The sequence below is a fragment of the Ostrea edulis genome, chromosome 10, assembly GCF_947568905.1.
Source record: "Ostrea edulis chromosome 10, xbOstEdul1.1, whole genome shotgun sequence".
NCBI lineage: Eukaryota > Metazoa > Mollusca > Bivalvia > Ostreida > Ostreidae > Ostrea > Ostrea edulis.
The window spans coordinates 25,687,809-25,704,191 of record NC_079173.1 but is presented as its reverse complement, the minus strand read 5'-3'; the positions used below and the strand labels follow the sequence as shown (position 1 = coordinate 25,704,191).

The 16,383-nt window shown below is 34.5% G+C and overlaps 1 protein-coding gene across 4 annotated transcripts in view; it reads right to left on the bottom strand.

Annotated features, from left to right (window-relative positions):
- LOC125665636 (slit homolog 2 protein-like) overlaps window positions 1-15,204 on the bottom strand; it is a 33,252-nt gene extending 18,048 nt beyond the window's left edge. The window contains exons 1-8 of one of the 4 annotated variants that reach the window (XM_048898385.2): window positions 14,914-15,204; window positions 11,810-11,881; window positions 9,607-9,678; window positions 7,658-7,729; window positions 4,879-4,950; window positions 3,122-3,193; window positions 1,609-1,862; window positions 362-433 (exon numbers count right to left, since the gene is read on the bottom strand). In XM_048898385.2, the coding sequence (XP_048754342.1) occupies window positions 362-433; window positions 1,609-1,862; window positions 3,122-3,193; window positions 4,879-4,950; window positions 7,658-7,729; window positions 9,607-9,678; window positions 11,810-11,881; window positions 14,914-15,086 (859 nt within the window). In that variant the 5' untranslated portion in view covers window positions 15,087-15,204. Of the gene's footprint in view, window positions 1-24; window positions 434-1,608; window positions 1,863-3,121; window positions 3,194-4,878; window positions 4,951-7,657; window positions 7,730-9,606; window positions 9,679-11,809; window positions 11,882-14,913 lie in introns of those variants that run through there. The other 3 variants (XM_048898388.2, XM_048898386.2, XM_048898387.2) reach the window with 3 other exon arrangements.
- Window positions 15,205-16,383: the final 1,179 nt, after the last annotated feature.

Genomic DNA, 16,383 nt, shown 5'->3' with positions numbered 1-16,383 from the left:
CTACGTTATGAAATATCACGTGTATTTCCTCGCATATGTAGAACTCAATTCGATAGTGTTACACCATGATAGAAAACAATTCAATAGTTTTCACTTGATATATAACATGTAATGCATTAGGGTTTCGAAATAAACTCAGTGGATGTTTCTAAATGTAATATATTGCAAAACTACAAGGTGTGGTATGTTTACATATCAATACTGTCGTTGATTTGATATCTCTATATTTGATTATGATACTCATAATATCAACATACACTTTCAGGGAATCTGACTCACGTTAGATGTCAGCAGATACTGGTAGTTATATAAGAATACATAATATAGAGATAATGTTATAAATGAATGTTTTAATAAATACCGTCACGATAAATCGTTGCTTCTGTGAAATCTTTTACTTGGTCTTGAACATCGAAAACGTCTGTGGTGGAATCTGTTTCAACAATAACAAATGTACTGCATTATGCAGTCACTAAACAACCAAATTCTTTAAGTGTTTGAGTATAGCAACTTAACAGGGCTCGGGGCTCGTTCAATGTTCGACATTATACCGAGATCTAATGAGAATGTTTACTTTTTGTTATCGAAGAACATATACATTTCTGGTTTACCAAATGTTTACATGTATTACATAAATCGTAAAGTTAGATTTGAATATATTAAATATGTCATATGTAATGTTTGCTTAGTAGTATTAAATTTCGCATAAGTTGCAGATTATCTCTTCAGACAATATATTCCTACCCGTTAGTTAAAACGTTTAAAGATTAAAAGCGACCCTGATAGACAAAAAGAAGAAAAACATTTTGAACAGATTAGAATCATAAGGATTACACAACATTTTCAAGAATCTATCAATATGAACACTTTTGCCATGTTTTTCACAAGAATCTATCAATATGAATACTTTTGTAATGTTTTTCAGAAGTTTTGCAAAAAAACAAAAGAGCTTCGCCCTTTTTTCAGTTTGTAAGCAAAATGTCAATGGTGTACATATCGATAAAAGCTTCAAAACGAACGTTTGTATGCTGTGGAATCATTCAAATTCGTGGGGACCAATATCCTTGGACTGTCCAGATTTTACAGCTTTATTGCGATGTGATTTCGAGGGTATAGTTTCTGCACATTGATTTTTGAATATAGATTGTGAATTTCGTTCTGTGCTTTGAAATTCGCGTGATAGGATATACCCACGAAATGTACTAAAAAATGAATCCCCACAACATGTAATGATTTTGCAATAATAAGCTTCCATTGTTTAAACGTATCTCCTGAAACAAAGAACATAGAGATGTATTTCGTATATTCATAATTTGTAATAAGAATAAGCAAAAACGTTGATTTCGATGTTCCAAATAACTCTCTATACAAAGTAAGCATATTTGTGATGCGAGTATGAGTTCCTAATCGAGAAACAATAAACACGAACTAGGAAGTAGTATTACTGACAAAACAAAGTATATAGAAATACAAACGTGTAGGTATTCTACGATGAATATAGATAAGATGAATGATTTGATGTTGAGAACCTATCAGACGTCTCCATATGAGTGCAAAATTCGAGAGAGGAACATTAAACAATATTCAATCAATCTATTGAGGACCTACCAGTAAGAGCGATTGTTCTGGAGACCGCACCAGTGCTTACTGCTACAGGAAGTACTGCTGTGGAGGTCAACTTACAATTCCTTGTCATTTTTCGAAGTTTTAGGGCCTTCAGCAGTGTTCCGTTCAGTTTACGTGGTGTGTGACAGCTGGGTTCAACATCGTTCTCAAACTTTAACTTCAAACTCCTTGTTTTTGCAACAGTGAGAAACGCGACTAATTGACAACCGCATTGAAGAGGATTTCTTTCCAATGCACTTCAAAATATGTTGGAAAATAAGTGAGAATAGTAAGACTTTCATTTATATCTACAATGTAGTGATTAAAACTTATATTACTATCGTTCCGTTAATGAAAACTAATGATTATGATGTACTTGAGTTATCATCAATGTTTTAGATTATCTATTCTATTGAATATATCATATCTCTTTAAACATTGCTAACTTTCTTTAATTCTATTATTAGGATTACTGGAAGAACACTTAATATCAAGTCACGTCAAAAATGATGCAATATAAGCTGTTCTTTTATTATAGGGTTGGTCGCACACATGCACAGACACACAAACACATTTTCTACATAATAATAGCTAACATATATCGGAAAGGTCTACGTATGAAAAGCGAATATAACGAACAGTGAACAGTCTCGTAACTTATATAGCCAATACAAAATAGAGGTTTGGGCAAACACGGACCCCTAAATACACCAGAGGTTGGATCAGGTGTCTAGGAGGAGTAAGCATCCCCTGTCGACCGGTCACATCTGCCGTGAGCCCCATATCTTATCCGCAGTCAAGATAAGTGTGCTAAGAATGTATACATTTTAATTCCCTTTATATTATTTAACGTCACTTTTAGGAGAGGCATCAAGGAAACCCGTAGAGAACACTGTTCGGTTACTTTTCACTTTGTTGGTCTAGTCTTCCCCAAAATTGAAAAAAGGAAATATGGGCCAGGTGTCATCAAACTAGTTATGTAATAAGTTTTTGATTATGATATAGGTTTCTATTTACCATTCAGCTTTTTATGTTATTAATGAAATATTGGGCAAAAAACAGACCCCTAAACATACCAGAGGTGGGAGTAAACATCCGCTTTCAAACCTTTCGACCGGTCACAACGGTCGTGAGCTCTATATTCTAATCAAGTAAACGGAGTAGTCCATAGTTAAAATCAATGTGCCAAGAACGCCCTAACCATCGGTATGAAACATGTCGGACAACATTTGACATAAGGATAGGATCCATTGCCAGACTACATCATTTAATAACATCAACTTTGATTTCCAAATGATCCTAGGTATAGAATATGCTCTTGCGTATCGAATCAGTTGAGAGATATTAACACCATATGCAGATAATAATGTATCTCACAGTGAAAGCAGATTTGAAGCTGTTGTATCATCAAAACGGTCGGATCATGAGTGGAATTTTTAAAAAATTTAAGTAAACCTCCCAAACATATTTTAATAAACCTACTGGACATGATCTGGTCCTGTCAATATATACTTACAGACGTTTCAGTTTTGGCAATTGTTCCATCAGATCTTTCTTTACACTCTGCAGTAAATTATCTTCCAGATCTCTGAAGCATGATATGAATATTATAGTTTTTACAGTTGGCATAAGATCTAAAACTTGATGTATGTTGCAAAAATGATATTATACATGTGAAAATATATAAAGTTTAACACAAACAAAAATGTTACCAAACAATTGATGTTTTCATGAAAGGTGAAGATAACGTACAGTAATCAATCTCATAACTCCTATAAGCTATGTAAAATAGATAGTTGGGCAAACACGGACCCCTGGACACATCAGATATTGCATCTATATGCAGTTACCCAAAACTTTAGCATGCAAGTATACCTAAATAAATCAAAGTACCTTCATACAATGTATCAAGATTCAAAATGAAATTAGTCAACGAAGTCTCGAAACTCTTACTTAGAAAATTATCATCGATACTGAGATTCTTCTTTGATCTACAGACCTATTTCAAATGGATGTAATGGTTTCGTGTTGCATGAAAGGTGAAGATAACGAACAGTGATCGATCTCACAGCTCCTTTAAGGAATACAAAATAGAGAGTTGAACAAACACTGACCTCTGGATTTACTAGAGGTGGGACCAGGTGGCTAGGAGAAGTAAGCATATCCTGTCGATCATGAGCTCTATATGTCTTTATCAGGTAAACTGAATAGGTCGTTCAGTGTGCCAAGAACGGCCTAATTATTGACATTAAGCATTTGCCTCATGATAGGTTGTATTGGTAAACTAGCTCAAGATAACGACCATGAAATTTACAAAATGCTGAATTTAAATGAGATTATTGAAACTCCTGTAACATTAACTTGTTTATAAATAGCCTACCTCGATTTAAAAACTGATCATACGCAGAGCAAGCTCTTGCGTATCGAGAGATATAAACACCATAGGCAGGTGATGATGGAATATTGCTACATAAATATGGGAAGTTGACGATGGAGAAGCTGAAATCATCCATTTTATCATAAAATTGACTTGTTTCTTTCTGTTAATATCTATTTCCAATAAAATATCTAAATATGAACAGAAATGGATGACTCTGTGGTGTCTATTATTTCGAGTTCACAGGGATATATCCAATCGACATATGAATGAAAATTAGCATTGTTAATAGATAAATCGTCGTCGATACATCTAAAAGTCGCATTGAAAGTTTTTGAATTTTTAAAAATAAAGAAATTCGGATTTCATATGAAATCTTTTCGGTGGGATTTTTATATTCCGCATGTTATAAAAATGAATACTCTATCTACATCATGTATATGACACCAAACATTGCAATCAATATTCTATCTATAAGACATATACGCAACGATCTCCTATGATCGACAGCTCAAGTGATTAAGTTTGATTCAATATCATATACATGCCTACTTCAGAACGTTTGCCGGTACGTTAAACATGTAAGAAATTTAAGGCTATCCTGTAAATTTTGAAGAACTTTCAAAAATTTTAATGGTGGACCAAGAACGTAAAATGATGAGTCTGCATTCAAAGGTATACGAAGTTTTAGGTAATTAAAATGATTGGGAAAAGTTGATATATTTATCCTGATTACAAGTCAATGTGTTAGTTATAAATAATTGCTTTTATAAACCCTGAACAACTCGCTACATCGTATTTGCATGGTGGAGAAGTATTTTGTTATATTATGATTGCTCGTCATTTAGAAATCTTCCGATCAAACATAGCCAGTTTAATTCCACACAAATACTCACAAATGTTGCAAATTCGCCAGTCCCTCAAAACTTCCTTGTTCTACCATTGTTATTTCATTCCTGGTCAAGATTCTAAAATCGAAAATGCAGGTGCTTTATTACAATACACATATTTTTAACACAACACTTTACTCCGATTCAGCATTTTAAACGTTTTTCGTGGAAAACTAATTTTGTTGAATAATGACAATTTCAGTTGGGTATGTTATTTCCGTGACCCTTACTTTGCTTTAATTACACGTACCCGTGATACACCCGTCAATACTTGTATAATCAGGAAAACTACACCAAATTGGATCGTTATTTGACAAAATGGATCAAGATTAATGAATAATTCGTAAATGTCTAACGTAATCAAAATAAAGAATAGTACAATTTAGGGATTTCATGGGTCATTTGAAACTAATGAATCTGAATTTTTTTTTAATTTTCCATATTTTGTTGTTGACAGTATCTGTAACTATTATAAAAGTATCATGTATGGTTTTCACGGGAATCGTGACGTTATGGTTGTTATGGTAACCCCTCATGTCGACTTTCTTTAATAGGTGACACAGTTGTTTCAGATGGTGTTTAAAATAGATACAAAAAGAGAAAGTTATATAAAGTTTTAAATCAAATTGAAGTTAAAGCTTCCATTAATACATAATTTGCATTAAGATGTTCATTTATTTTCATAAGAAGTAGAAGCATGATTGCTCATGATCAGTTCTGCTAGTTTTAGATGGCAATTATTTACCACAGCAGGCATATTTTCACCCCCTTAGAAACAAATAACAAATGTATTCTTTTTATTTTTACATATGTTTAAACAAATGTTAGTGGAAATGTTTCCTGAAAGTATCAATATTGATTTTCAGGTTTACTTTGGGCATTATAGTTACCCCCTCCTTATATAAATGCTGTCGATCATGTGAAAATATAGATAAATATGCATCTTACATGTATTTGTTTTAATTCGTATTAAAACTATTAAATGTTTTTAGGTTTATTATTGAATCTATTCCACATAGAATGATCGTGCTGTTGCTTTGGAGATGCATTTATTTACTTTCTGTTTTGAATTACTTGAATTATTCATACTCTGTAAAATGTATGTTAAAAAAGCGGGAAATATAACACAGCCGATGTAAAATGTGCATTGTGACGTCGTATTACCTGCGATGTTTCCCCCCTTTCAAAGCAAGCGATTATTTCAAAACGCCAACATACCTTTCTTGTTTTTGATATTATAAGAATTAACTGAACTAATTGAGAAAAAGCTATTAACAGCAAGTTCCTAGGAATTATGGAATATTTTCCGCTCAAAATGACGCGTTTACGAGACCCGTGTTTCCTCGACGTAACGGTTTTCATTGGATATTAAATATTTGGCATTTTAGATTTAAGTGCACTAACACTGTATACATGCTATGAAATTTACAACATTATAAATTTTACTTTTAATAGACCTAGTGCTTTGTGAATTAAATTTACGTTTTGTAAGACTGAAAATTAATAGGGGATGGGGAGGGGTCACATTGAGATTTAAACTATAACTATCATTTAAAAGATAATTAAAACGTAGGGGATTTTTCAATTCTATCTTATTTTTACTTGTGTATTTCTAAACATATTTTCACTTGGTCCTATCTCTGGTTATATTTGACAAGTCTTTGTTTCCGTCGTCTGTCATTACGGATATTCAAGCGCGTGATATATTCCAGAATCAGAAACGAAAATAGTTTCTCTTTAGCTACTACATGAATAAACCACACGATGCCTTGCAATCTTACAAACAGAGATGTTTCTACAATTTAAAGGCGTTCTGAAAGTTTATTAGTTTTGTCCAGGAATGTTTAAAATAATTTATAAAGTAGGTCAACACATACAGGTTTTTCGTTGTATCGCGTGGAAAATGACATATGTTGTCGTTATCAAGCGTTCAAGCGATGTGAGTGTAAACACGATTGATCTTATAAAGCATACCTAATTAAGAGAAGCGCAAACAAATATCCCTGGATATACCAGATGTGGGATCAGTTGCCTAGAAGGAGTAAGCATCCCCTGTCGAACGGTCACAGACACCTTAACCTTCTATCTTGTTATGGTAAACGGATCAATCCATAGTAAAGATCAGCATGTGAAGCACAGCCTAACGATTGTTATGAAATACTCCCTATGATCAGGTTTTTTTTTTTTATCAAGACAGACTACTGACAAAGAAGTTACAGGGGTTTCAACAGTTTTGTTTCAAGTCAGCATTTCGCAAATTGTATGGTCGTTATAATGATCTAGTTTGCCCTATAACCTATCACTGGGTCAATTGTTGTCAGATAAGTTTCATACCGATTGTTAGACCGTTCTTGGCACACTGGTTTTGACTACAGATTACTCCGTTTACTTGATCAAGATATAGGGCCCATGACGATTGTGACCGGTCGACAGGGGATGCTTACTCCTCCTAGGCACATCTCATAACTCCTATAAGCAATACAAAATCGAGAGTTGGGAAAACACAGACCGCTGGATATACCAGATGTGGGGTCAGGTGCCTAGGAGGAGTAAGCATCGTCTGTTGGCCGGTCAATTGGGGTTAATGGTATATGCGATCGATGTAGCCCATAAAATAGAGAGTGGCCTGTTTGTATGCACTTTATTATACTACTCGAAATGTAATGAAACATTTGAATAAATCTCCAAGAGAAGTCAATGGCTTTTTCATATTCCGTATATAAAAATCATATGAAAATCATCTTCAGATGCAACGTAACCAGTTTAATTCCGCACAAATACTTACAGATTTTTTAAGTTCGTCAATCCCTTAAAACTTCCTTTTTCTACTATTGTTATTTCATTATCGCTCAAGTACCTAAAACAAAAAGTAGAAGCGCTTTATTACAATGTCTTTAACACAATACAGTGGTGTTTTTACAATTTAATGAGTGTTCCAGGAGTTTATTCGTTTTGTCCTGGAATGTTTAATGTGAAAGTAAAAGGGGTAAATGTATAGCCTGATACGACAATATCACCGGATTTTGTGATATTTATGTATCAATAATTTACAAACGAACACAATTTGATGACCATTTTCATGTCGAAGTATGAACAATTTTCACAAAAAGGAATCTGCATCAGAATAGATCTGAAGCTTGCTGCCCATGACCTATATTTCAAGATCCAAGATGGAATCATTCGACAAAATTAGAAAACTCTTGGTGAGAAAAAATATTATTGATAATGTAATTCTTTATAGATTTCCTAAAATGTGTAGGACTACTTAAAATCTATATATAATTTTTGATACTGTATGAAAAGCTACTATCCTCACAATTCGTTTACTGCTATCATTATAATTTGTTGACTTAAGCACAATATTCAAAGCTTCAACAATGTTAGTTCATTGTCTGTTCAATCCTCACTTTTAAGATCATCTCCGAAAGACCTGTGACTCTCATTTCTAATGCTGAGTGTTAGAAACAGTCATTGCCTATGGAGTCGTCGAGAGTTTTAAGGTTCCGTGATAGAGAATACCATGAGATCTCACAACAGTTGTCATACTAACCCCCACTAAGCTATTCCATTACGTGTTCAGGGTCTTTGAGAAATGATCTTAAAAACGGAGGTCCCGTATCACGGCAGGTGTTGGCACTTTAACGAACTCTCACTGCTACAGTCATAAGTGCCCCGCGACGACTCAATATGAGTGAAATATTCACAACGAGACGTAAAATAAAGAAACAACTAGACAACCAGCCACAATTTTCTATGACTAACTCATTTCATCCATTCAGTAATTTCATAATTCATTATCAGCAATGCAAACATGTATGCATCGAAGCTGTTGACAGTACTTGAAACACAACATATCGAATGTTGTCATAGCAATTTTGAACAACTCCAAGAATGATTAATGAAGGACCAGGAAGTGAAAATAATATGGTTATGTTCATAACAATATTTAGCTTAAGGTTGATCGATCCTCATGTGATGTCATAGGTTTATGCAAAAATCTTAATAAATTAAACTTTGCGCATGATAGAAATATATCTTTGTGATGAATTTTATTCACTGGATAAAAAAAAATCTGGTAAACTATTAATACTGAAAAGGTTTATATTTCCATAGATAATCAATTATTCATGATTTTAAAAATGTTGTCAAGGGCAATAACTCCTATGCTGGAACTTCCTCTATTGGATGTCTATTATACATTGGTTTCCCTAATATCCACAATTAATCTATACATATTTATGAATTAGCATTTGTTTTTAAAAAACTGTTGATACTTAAATTTTGTCATTTCAACAAGTTTTTATATGTTTTTATTATTCTGTTTAACGAAAATGTGGATTTTCTGATGTTGATGTATACTTCTGTTTTTGTATGTCTGACATCTTTAAAAAGGTGCCAACATATATATTTTCTGTGGTTATTACTTAAATTAAACTATATTGAGCGGAAAGTAATAATGTTTTTCTACTTTTAACCATTAATATTGATAAGTCACATGAGGATGGAACTACCTTAATATCAATAGAATACTTAACGAGTAGATTTTAAAAAAGTCTTGTTTATTCATTACAGTTAGATATGTAAAAGTTTGCTTTGATAGCCTCTAAACTACTCGTTACATTGTATATAAGTATTGTGGATATGTATTTTGCTTTTGTGTGATTCCTCGCCATATATAAAACATACAAAGATATTATATATCCCGCTTTCATGTAATTCCAAATGCACACTTACAGTTCTTGCAAGTTCACCAATCCCTCAAAACTTCGCTTTTCTACCATTGTTATCTTGTTGTTGTACAGGAATCTAAATAGAATAGCGATGTTTTATTACACATATACATGAAAGATGAAGATAACGAACAGTGATCAATTTGATTACTCCTAAAATCAATAAAAAATAGATAGCTAGACAAACACGGATACCTGGACACACAAAAGGTGGGATATTTCTAATACATATTCTAACACTGATCACACTTAATGTGCAAATCTTCCTTTTGTTAATAATTACATTTTTAGTTTTGTGGTGCTGGTTTCATGTTCCACATTTCGTTTTGTTTACATGCTGACTGACGTGTTTCATACCGATTGTTAGACCGATCTTGGCACACTGATTTTGACTACGGATAACTCCGTTTACCTGGCCGGTTGACAGAGGATGCTTACTCCCCCTAGGCATCTGATCCCACCTCTGGTATATCCAGGAGCCTGTGTTTGCCAACTCTCAATTTTGATTTGCTTATAGGAGTTATGAGATTGATCACTGTTCGTTATCTTCACCTTTATAGGAGTTAGGAGATTGATCACTGTTCGTTATCTTCACCTTTATAGGAGTTAGGAGATTGATCACTGTTCGTTATCTTCACCTTTATAGGAGTTAGGAGATTGATCACTGTTCGTTATCTTCACCTTTATAGGAGCTAGGAGATTGATCACTGTTCGTTATCTTCACCTTTATAAGCGTTAGGAGATTGATCACTGTTCGTTATCTTCACTTTTATAGGAGTTAGGAGATTGATCACTGTTCCTTATCTTCACCTTTATAGGAGTTAGGAGATTTATCACTGTTCGTTATCTTCACCTTGCATGTACAGTATCTGTGAATATTTACATTTCCAATATTTTGCTTTTGATGAAACGGTGATGCAAACGTAGTTATCAACAAGAAGTTAAGAATGTTCAAGTGATAATACATTTAATCACTGACCATTTTTGCCACACCCTGACGCCAAAACTACTACTCCCGGAATCACAAATTTTACGAATTTGGTAAAGTTCTAAACATTCATTTAGTTTCAATTGAGTATCATTAGCACTAAAGATGTTCCTTAAATGTTTTGCACATAAAAACTAAATACACATGTAACACGTTTGGTCTCGGTTTGAAGTTGGAACCTCTTCTTCGGGGATTATGAAATTTACAATTTTGGTAAAGGTTTAGACCTTCCTGCTTTATTTCACTGTGATTAATATAAGCAATCGTGACCCTGTTGTTCTTAACATGATGCTTAAAGATTTATCCTATAAACCCTAATGAAAGGCGAAAATAACGAACAGTGATCAATCTCATTACTCCCACAAGCAATACAAAATAGATAGTTGGGCAAACACGGCCTCTGGACACACCAGGGGTGGGAACAGGTGCCTAGAAGGAGTAAACATCCCCTGTCGACCGGTCACACCCGCCATGAACCCTATAATGCCTATATCCTGATCAATATTGAATAACTCACTCTATATTTGCATTTTCCTGATTATGTCCGCTTTGTAGTGGGCATGGCTGTTCAGTTGAACAAACTTGAATCCCCTTTACCCAATGATCATTATATGTGCCAAGTTTATTTCAAATTGGCTTAGTAGTTTTCTAGAAGAATTTTAAACAATGCCACTAATTTTTGTTTCACTAATTCTTCATTATCTCCACTTCAAAAGGGCATGTCACTTCATCTGAACAAACTTGAATCATGTTTATCTAAGCATGCTTTATGGTAAGTTTATGTAGAAATCCTGTGGTTTCTGAAACGTCGAAAATCTTAAAACTTTACCAACGGACAGACAAAATGAGATCAGAAAAGCTCACTTGAGCTTTCATCTCATGTGAGCTAAAATGAAAACCGAGATGTTGAATGATGTCATACAATTTTTAAAGAACTCCACGAGTGATTGATGATGAACCAGGAAGTGGAAATAGTAAGTCTACGTTCACAGCAATATTTAGTTTAATTTCATTGAATGATTAACCAGCTGATTGGAAAAAGTCCGCGTATTAGTCATAGTTACACATTTATGTGTAAATTGTAAAAATTCAATTCTAAACAACTTGTTACATGTATCTAATGCACGCTGAGTATCATTTTGTTATCGAGTGATTCCTCGCCACAGATAAATCATTCATGTATGTTTCATGTTCAGTTTAATTTCACATGCATACGTACAGATAGTATAAGTTCGCCAGTCCCTGAAAACTTTCCTGTTCTACCATTGTTATGTTATTGCTGCTCAAGTTTCTAAAAGAAGAAAATAAAAATGCTTCATTACACATATTTCAAACAAACGCCTAACATTGATATCACTTAAAATTGTGACCGGTCGACAGGGGATGCTTACTCCTCCTAGGCACCTGATCCCACCTCCGGTATATCCAGGGATTCGTGTTTACCCAGGTCTTAATTTTGTATTGCTTATAGGAGTTATGTTCAATGTTCGTTATCTTCACCTTTCATACGTAACTGTTACTTCTTTCGATAACTGAATTTTCAGTTGTGGATGTAGCATGTATTCTCTCGAGAATTTTTCACTCATATGGAGACGTCGCCATTGCTGGTGAAAGGCTGCAAAATGTAGACCTATGCTCGGCACTTACGGCCTTTGAGCAGGGAGGGATATTTATCGTGCCACACCTGCAATGACACGGGGCCTCGGTTTTTGCGGTCTCATCCAAAGGACCGCCCCATTTAGTCGCCTCGTACGACAAACAAGGGGTACTGAGGACCTATTCTAACCTGGATCACTTGTGTGGAGATATTAGCGTTGTTTTATTTACTTATACAGTATCTGTGATTATTTTATACTTTCAATTTCATCTCCTTTTTTTTCTTTAAAAACTTGCAGGCATATATCACACGATATATGCCCGGAAACATTACGGCCCGCAAACATTACGTCACAATCAATACACAAGCAAATTACTACACCGTTATTTTTCAAATTTTTCATCCTTTACTCAGTTAAACCAATAAAGAAATTGATAAAAATAAATCATTGTTAGTTTCTAAATGAAATTGAAAGTATATAATAAAAAGGTTATAGACTTTGTATGGGAAAATATGACGACCTCGTTTTTTGTCGCGGACGGACCTCGCAAGCTCGGTCCGTGTACGCGCCAAAAAACTCGGTCGTCGTATTTTCCCATACAAAGTCTATAACCTATAAATATTAGCATTTTCAATGTTTTGCCTTTGATCTCTTTATAAATTGTAATGATGATGATTTCCTCATGAATGCACTGTAATTGTAAACAATGAATCTTGATAAATATAGTACGTCTATGGTACGCTAGGGAATACAGATAAATATAGTACGTCTATAGTACGCTAGGGAATACAGATAAATATAGTGCGTTTATAGTACGCTAGGGAATACAGATAAATATAGTACGTCTATAGTACGCTAGGGAATACAGATAAATATAGTACGCCTACAGTACGCTAGGGAATACAGATAAATATAGTGCGTCTATAGTACGCTAGGGAATACAGATAAATATAGTACGTCTATAGTACGCTAGGGAATACAGATAAATATAGTACGTCTATAGTACGCTAGGGAATACAGATAAATATAGTACGCCTACAGTACGCTAGGGAATACAGATAAATATAGTACGTCTATAGTACGCTAGGGAATACAGATAAATATAGTACGTCTACAGTACGCTAGGGAATACAGATAAATATAGTACGTCTATAGTACGCTAGGGAATACAGATAAATAAAGTACGCCTACAGTACGCTAGGGAATACAGATAAATAAAGTACGTCTATAGTACGCTAGGGAATACAGATAAATATAGTACGTCTACAGTACGCTAGGGAATACAGATAAATATAGTACGTCTATAGTACGCTAGGGAATACAGATAAATATAGTGCGTCTATAGTACGCTAGGGAATACAGATAAATATAGTACGTCTATAGTACGCTAGGGAATACAGATAAATATAGTAGAGTAGATATAAGAAATATTTTGTTCCAAAAAAAGATGAGGATATAAACAGCAACACTTCATGCAGGCATAATTGTTTTATTCATTAATTTCATTTCTATAACATTTTCATTTCTATAAAATTTTCTAGGCATCCACAATAATCCCCCGTGTATAACTCCGGAGCTCTCTGGTCAGTAACTGTGTACAACCTCAAAATGTTTCAGTCATCAATAATATGTCCTCCCCCTTTTACCACATACTTTTACAGCGATTCACAGTATGCTCCCGCATGGAACACCGTGATTCTCAAATCATCGACGGGATGACACCGTATTAAAGCAATGATTTCCTATATAGATATTCACATTATGTATCCGTAGAAAACCCGGAGTTCTGCAGGCATCCCCAGTATGTCATAGCATTAAATCTCTGAATTATTCCCTAGTCATATTCCTTCGTATAAAACCTTAAAATTACCTAGTTATTCACAGTATATCTATGAATATTCCCCAGAATGCATTGGTTATCTACAGTATGAACAAATGAAGACCCGGGATTTCTCAGAAATTCCTCAGAATACCCAGGTAATCGTGGTATACCTTAATGTGAAAACTAGAGCTGTTTTCCTAATCAGTCACATTCTGCACATTTGTAAAATGCAAAAATAATTCTATCATCCATAATATACACAAAAACACAATACTCTTTAATATGTTGTATGTCCTCGAATAAAAACATAGATAGCAAGAAATATTCAGTTATTTACAATATGTCAGTTTAAAGGCAGTTAGAACTCCCAGGCATCTTTAGTACACCTTCCTATAAAACCCCAAAGTTTGCCAATACATAAAACTATTGCCGTCTTCAGCCATCCACTGTATGCTCCATATAAAACCCAAAATCCCACATCATTCACAGGACCACAATCAATAAAAGAACAGACTATGAAAGAAGCCATCAGTCATTCACGTTACGCCCTTGTATATATGAAGGTGGGGATAACGAACAGCGATCAATCTCACAACTCCTATAAGGAATACAAAATAGAGGATTGGGCAAACATGGACCCATGGACATACCAGAGGTGGGATCAGGTGCCTAGGAGTAGTAAGCATCCACTATAGACAGCTCACACTTGCCGTGAGCCCTATATCTTGATCAGATAAAGAGAATAATTTCATACTATTTATACACACATGTATGCAGATAATATTTATGGTCTTATTTATCTTGTCTTGTTGTATCTAAACATTCTGACAAAGGACATTGTTGACATGTGATATATTCGTCCTCTGTCAGCTCGACCACATGTGAAAAGAACGAAATACTTACAGTTCACAGGTGTCCTCGGGGATACTGATCGGTACTCTAGTCAATCCTCTATTCACACAATTTACGTAAGTCCCACTACAGTAAGACGATCTACTACAGCTACACTGGTCAGAACAGGCCTCCGTCCCCCGGCTATACATCACACAGAAAATAAATACTTCCAGCCACGCCATTGTGGTCTTGTCTGAGTTCTGAGTATCTCTTCAACGGTGTAATTATTTCCTGGTTATATCAAGAGCTGGCATCTTCTCCGCCTTAAACACAGTGAACTGGTGTACATCATTTCAATTTAAGTAGGCATATGTGCAACACATCATCATTAACTCTCAAATATCAACAAATCTTACTGTTATTTCAGGTTATACGTTGATACTAAGTTTGACTGATCTGGTGTAAAGTAAATGATACAAAAATTCACAATATACACGTGATGATAAGCTTAATATAAGCAATACTTTATATACTGAAAAATATATTTCCCATATACAATTCCATCAATATTTGCAATATGATTTACATGACAGTGTCGGATATTCTATGCAAAGACCGTCTGTTAATATTCATGATGGTAAATGCATTTATGTCTAAGAGATATTACAATGTTTTGAATATGATGTTAAGAGTTTAAAATTTATTTTACAAATACTTATACTAAATGGATGATTTCAGTTTCTCCATCGTCAACTTCCCATATTTATGTAGCAATATTCCATTATCACCTGCAATTGGTTTGTATATATCTCAACTGATTCGATACACAAGAGCTTGTTCTAGGTATGATGAATTTTTAAATCAAGACAGGCTACTAACAAACAAGTTGATGGTGCAAGGGTTTCAATAGTCCCGTTTAAAGCCAGCATTTCGCAAATTATGTGGTCGTTATAAAGATCTTGTTTGCAAATACAACCTAACATTGGGTCAAATGCTGTCTGACTTTTTACATACCAATTGTTAGGCCGTTCTTAGCACAAGGATAACTCCGTTTACCTGATCAAGATATAACGCTCACGGCGGTTGTGTTCGTTCGAAAGGGGATGTTTACTCCTCCTAGATACCTGATCTCACCTCTAGTAAATCCAGGGGTCAGTGTTTGCTCAACTCTCTATTTTGTATTCCTTAATGGACCTGTGAGATAGATCACTGTTCATTATCTTCACCTTTCATACGAGACCTCACCTTACATGCATTTTAAATAGGTCTTTCGATGTCAGCAAATAAAACAAAAAATAGCATCATCGATTACTAATTGTTATGCCGTTCTTTACACGCTGGTTTTTTGACTATGGATTACTCCGTTTAGATATTCAAGATATAGGATGGGGATGGTTACTCCTCCGAGGCACTTGATCCCACCTCTGTAATGTCCAGAGCTTTGTATATTCCCTACTCTTAATTCTAAATTCTTTATAGTACTTATTAGATTGACTACGGATAACTCCATTTACCTGAACAAGATATCGGTCTCACAGC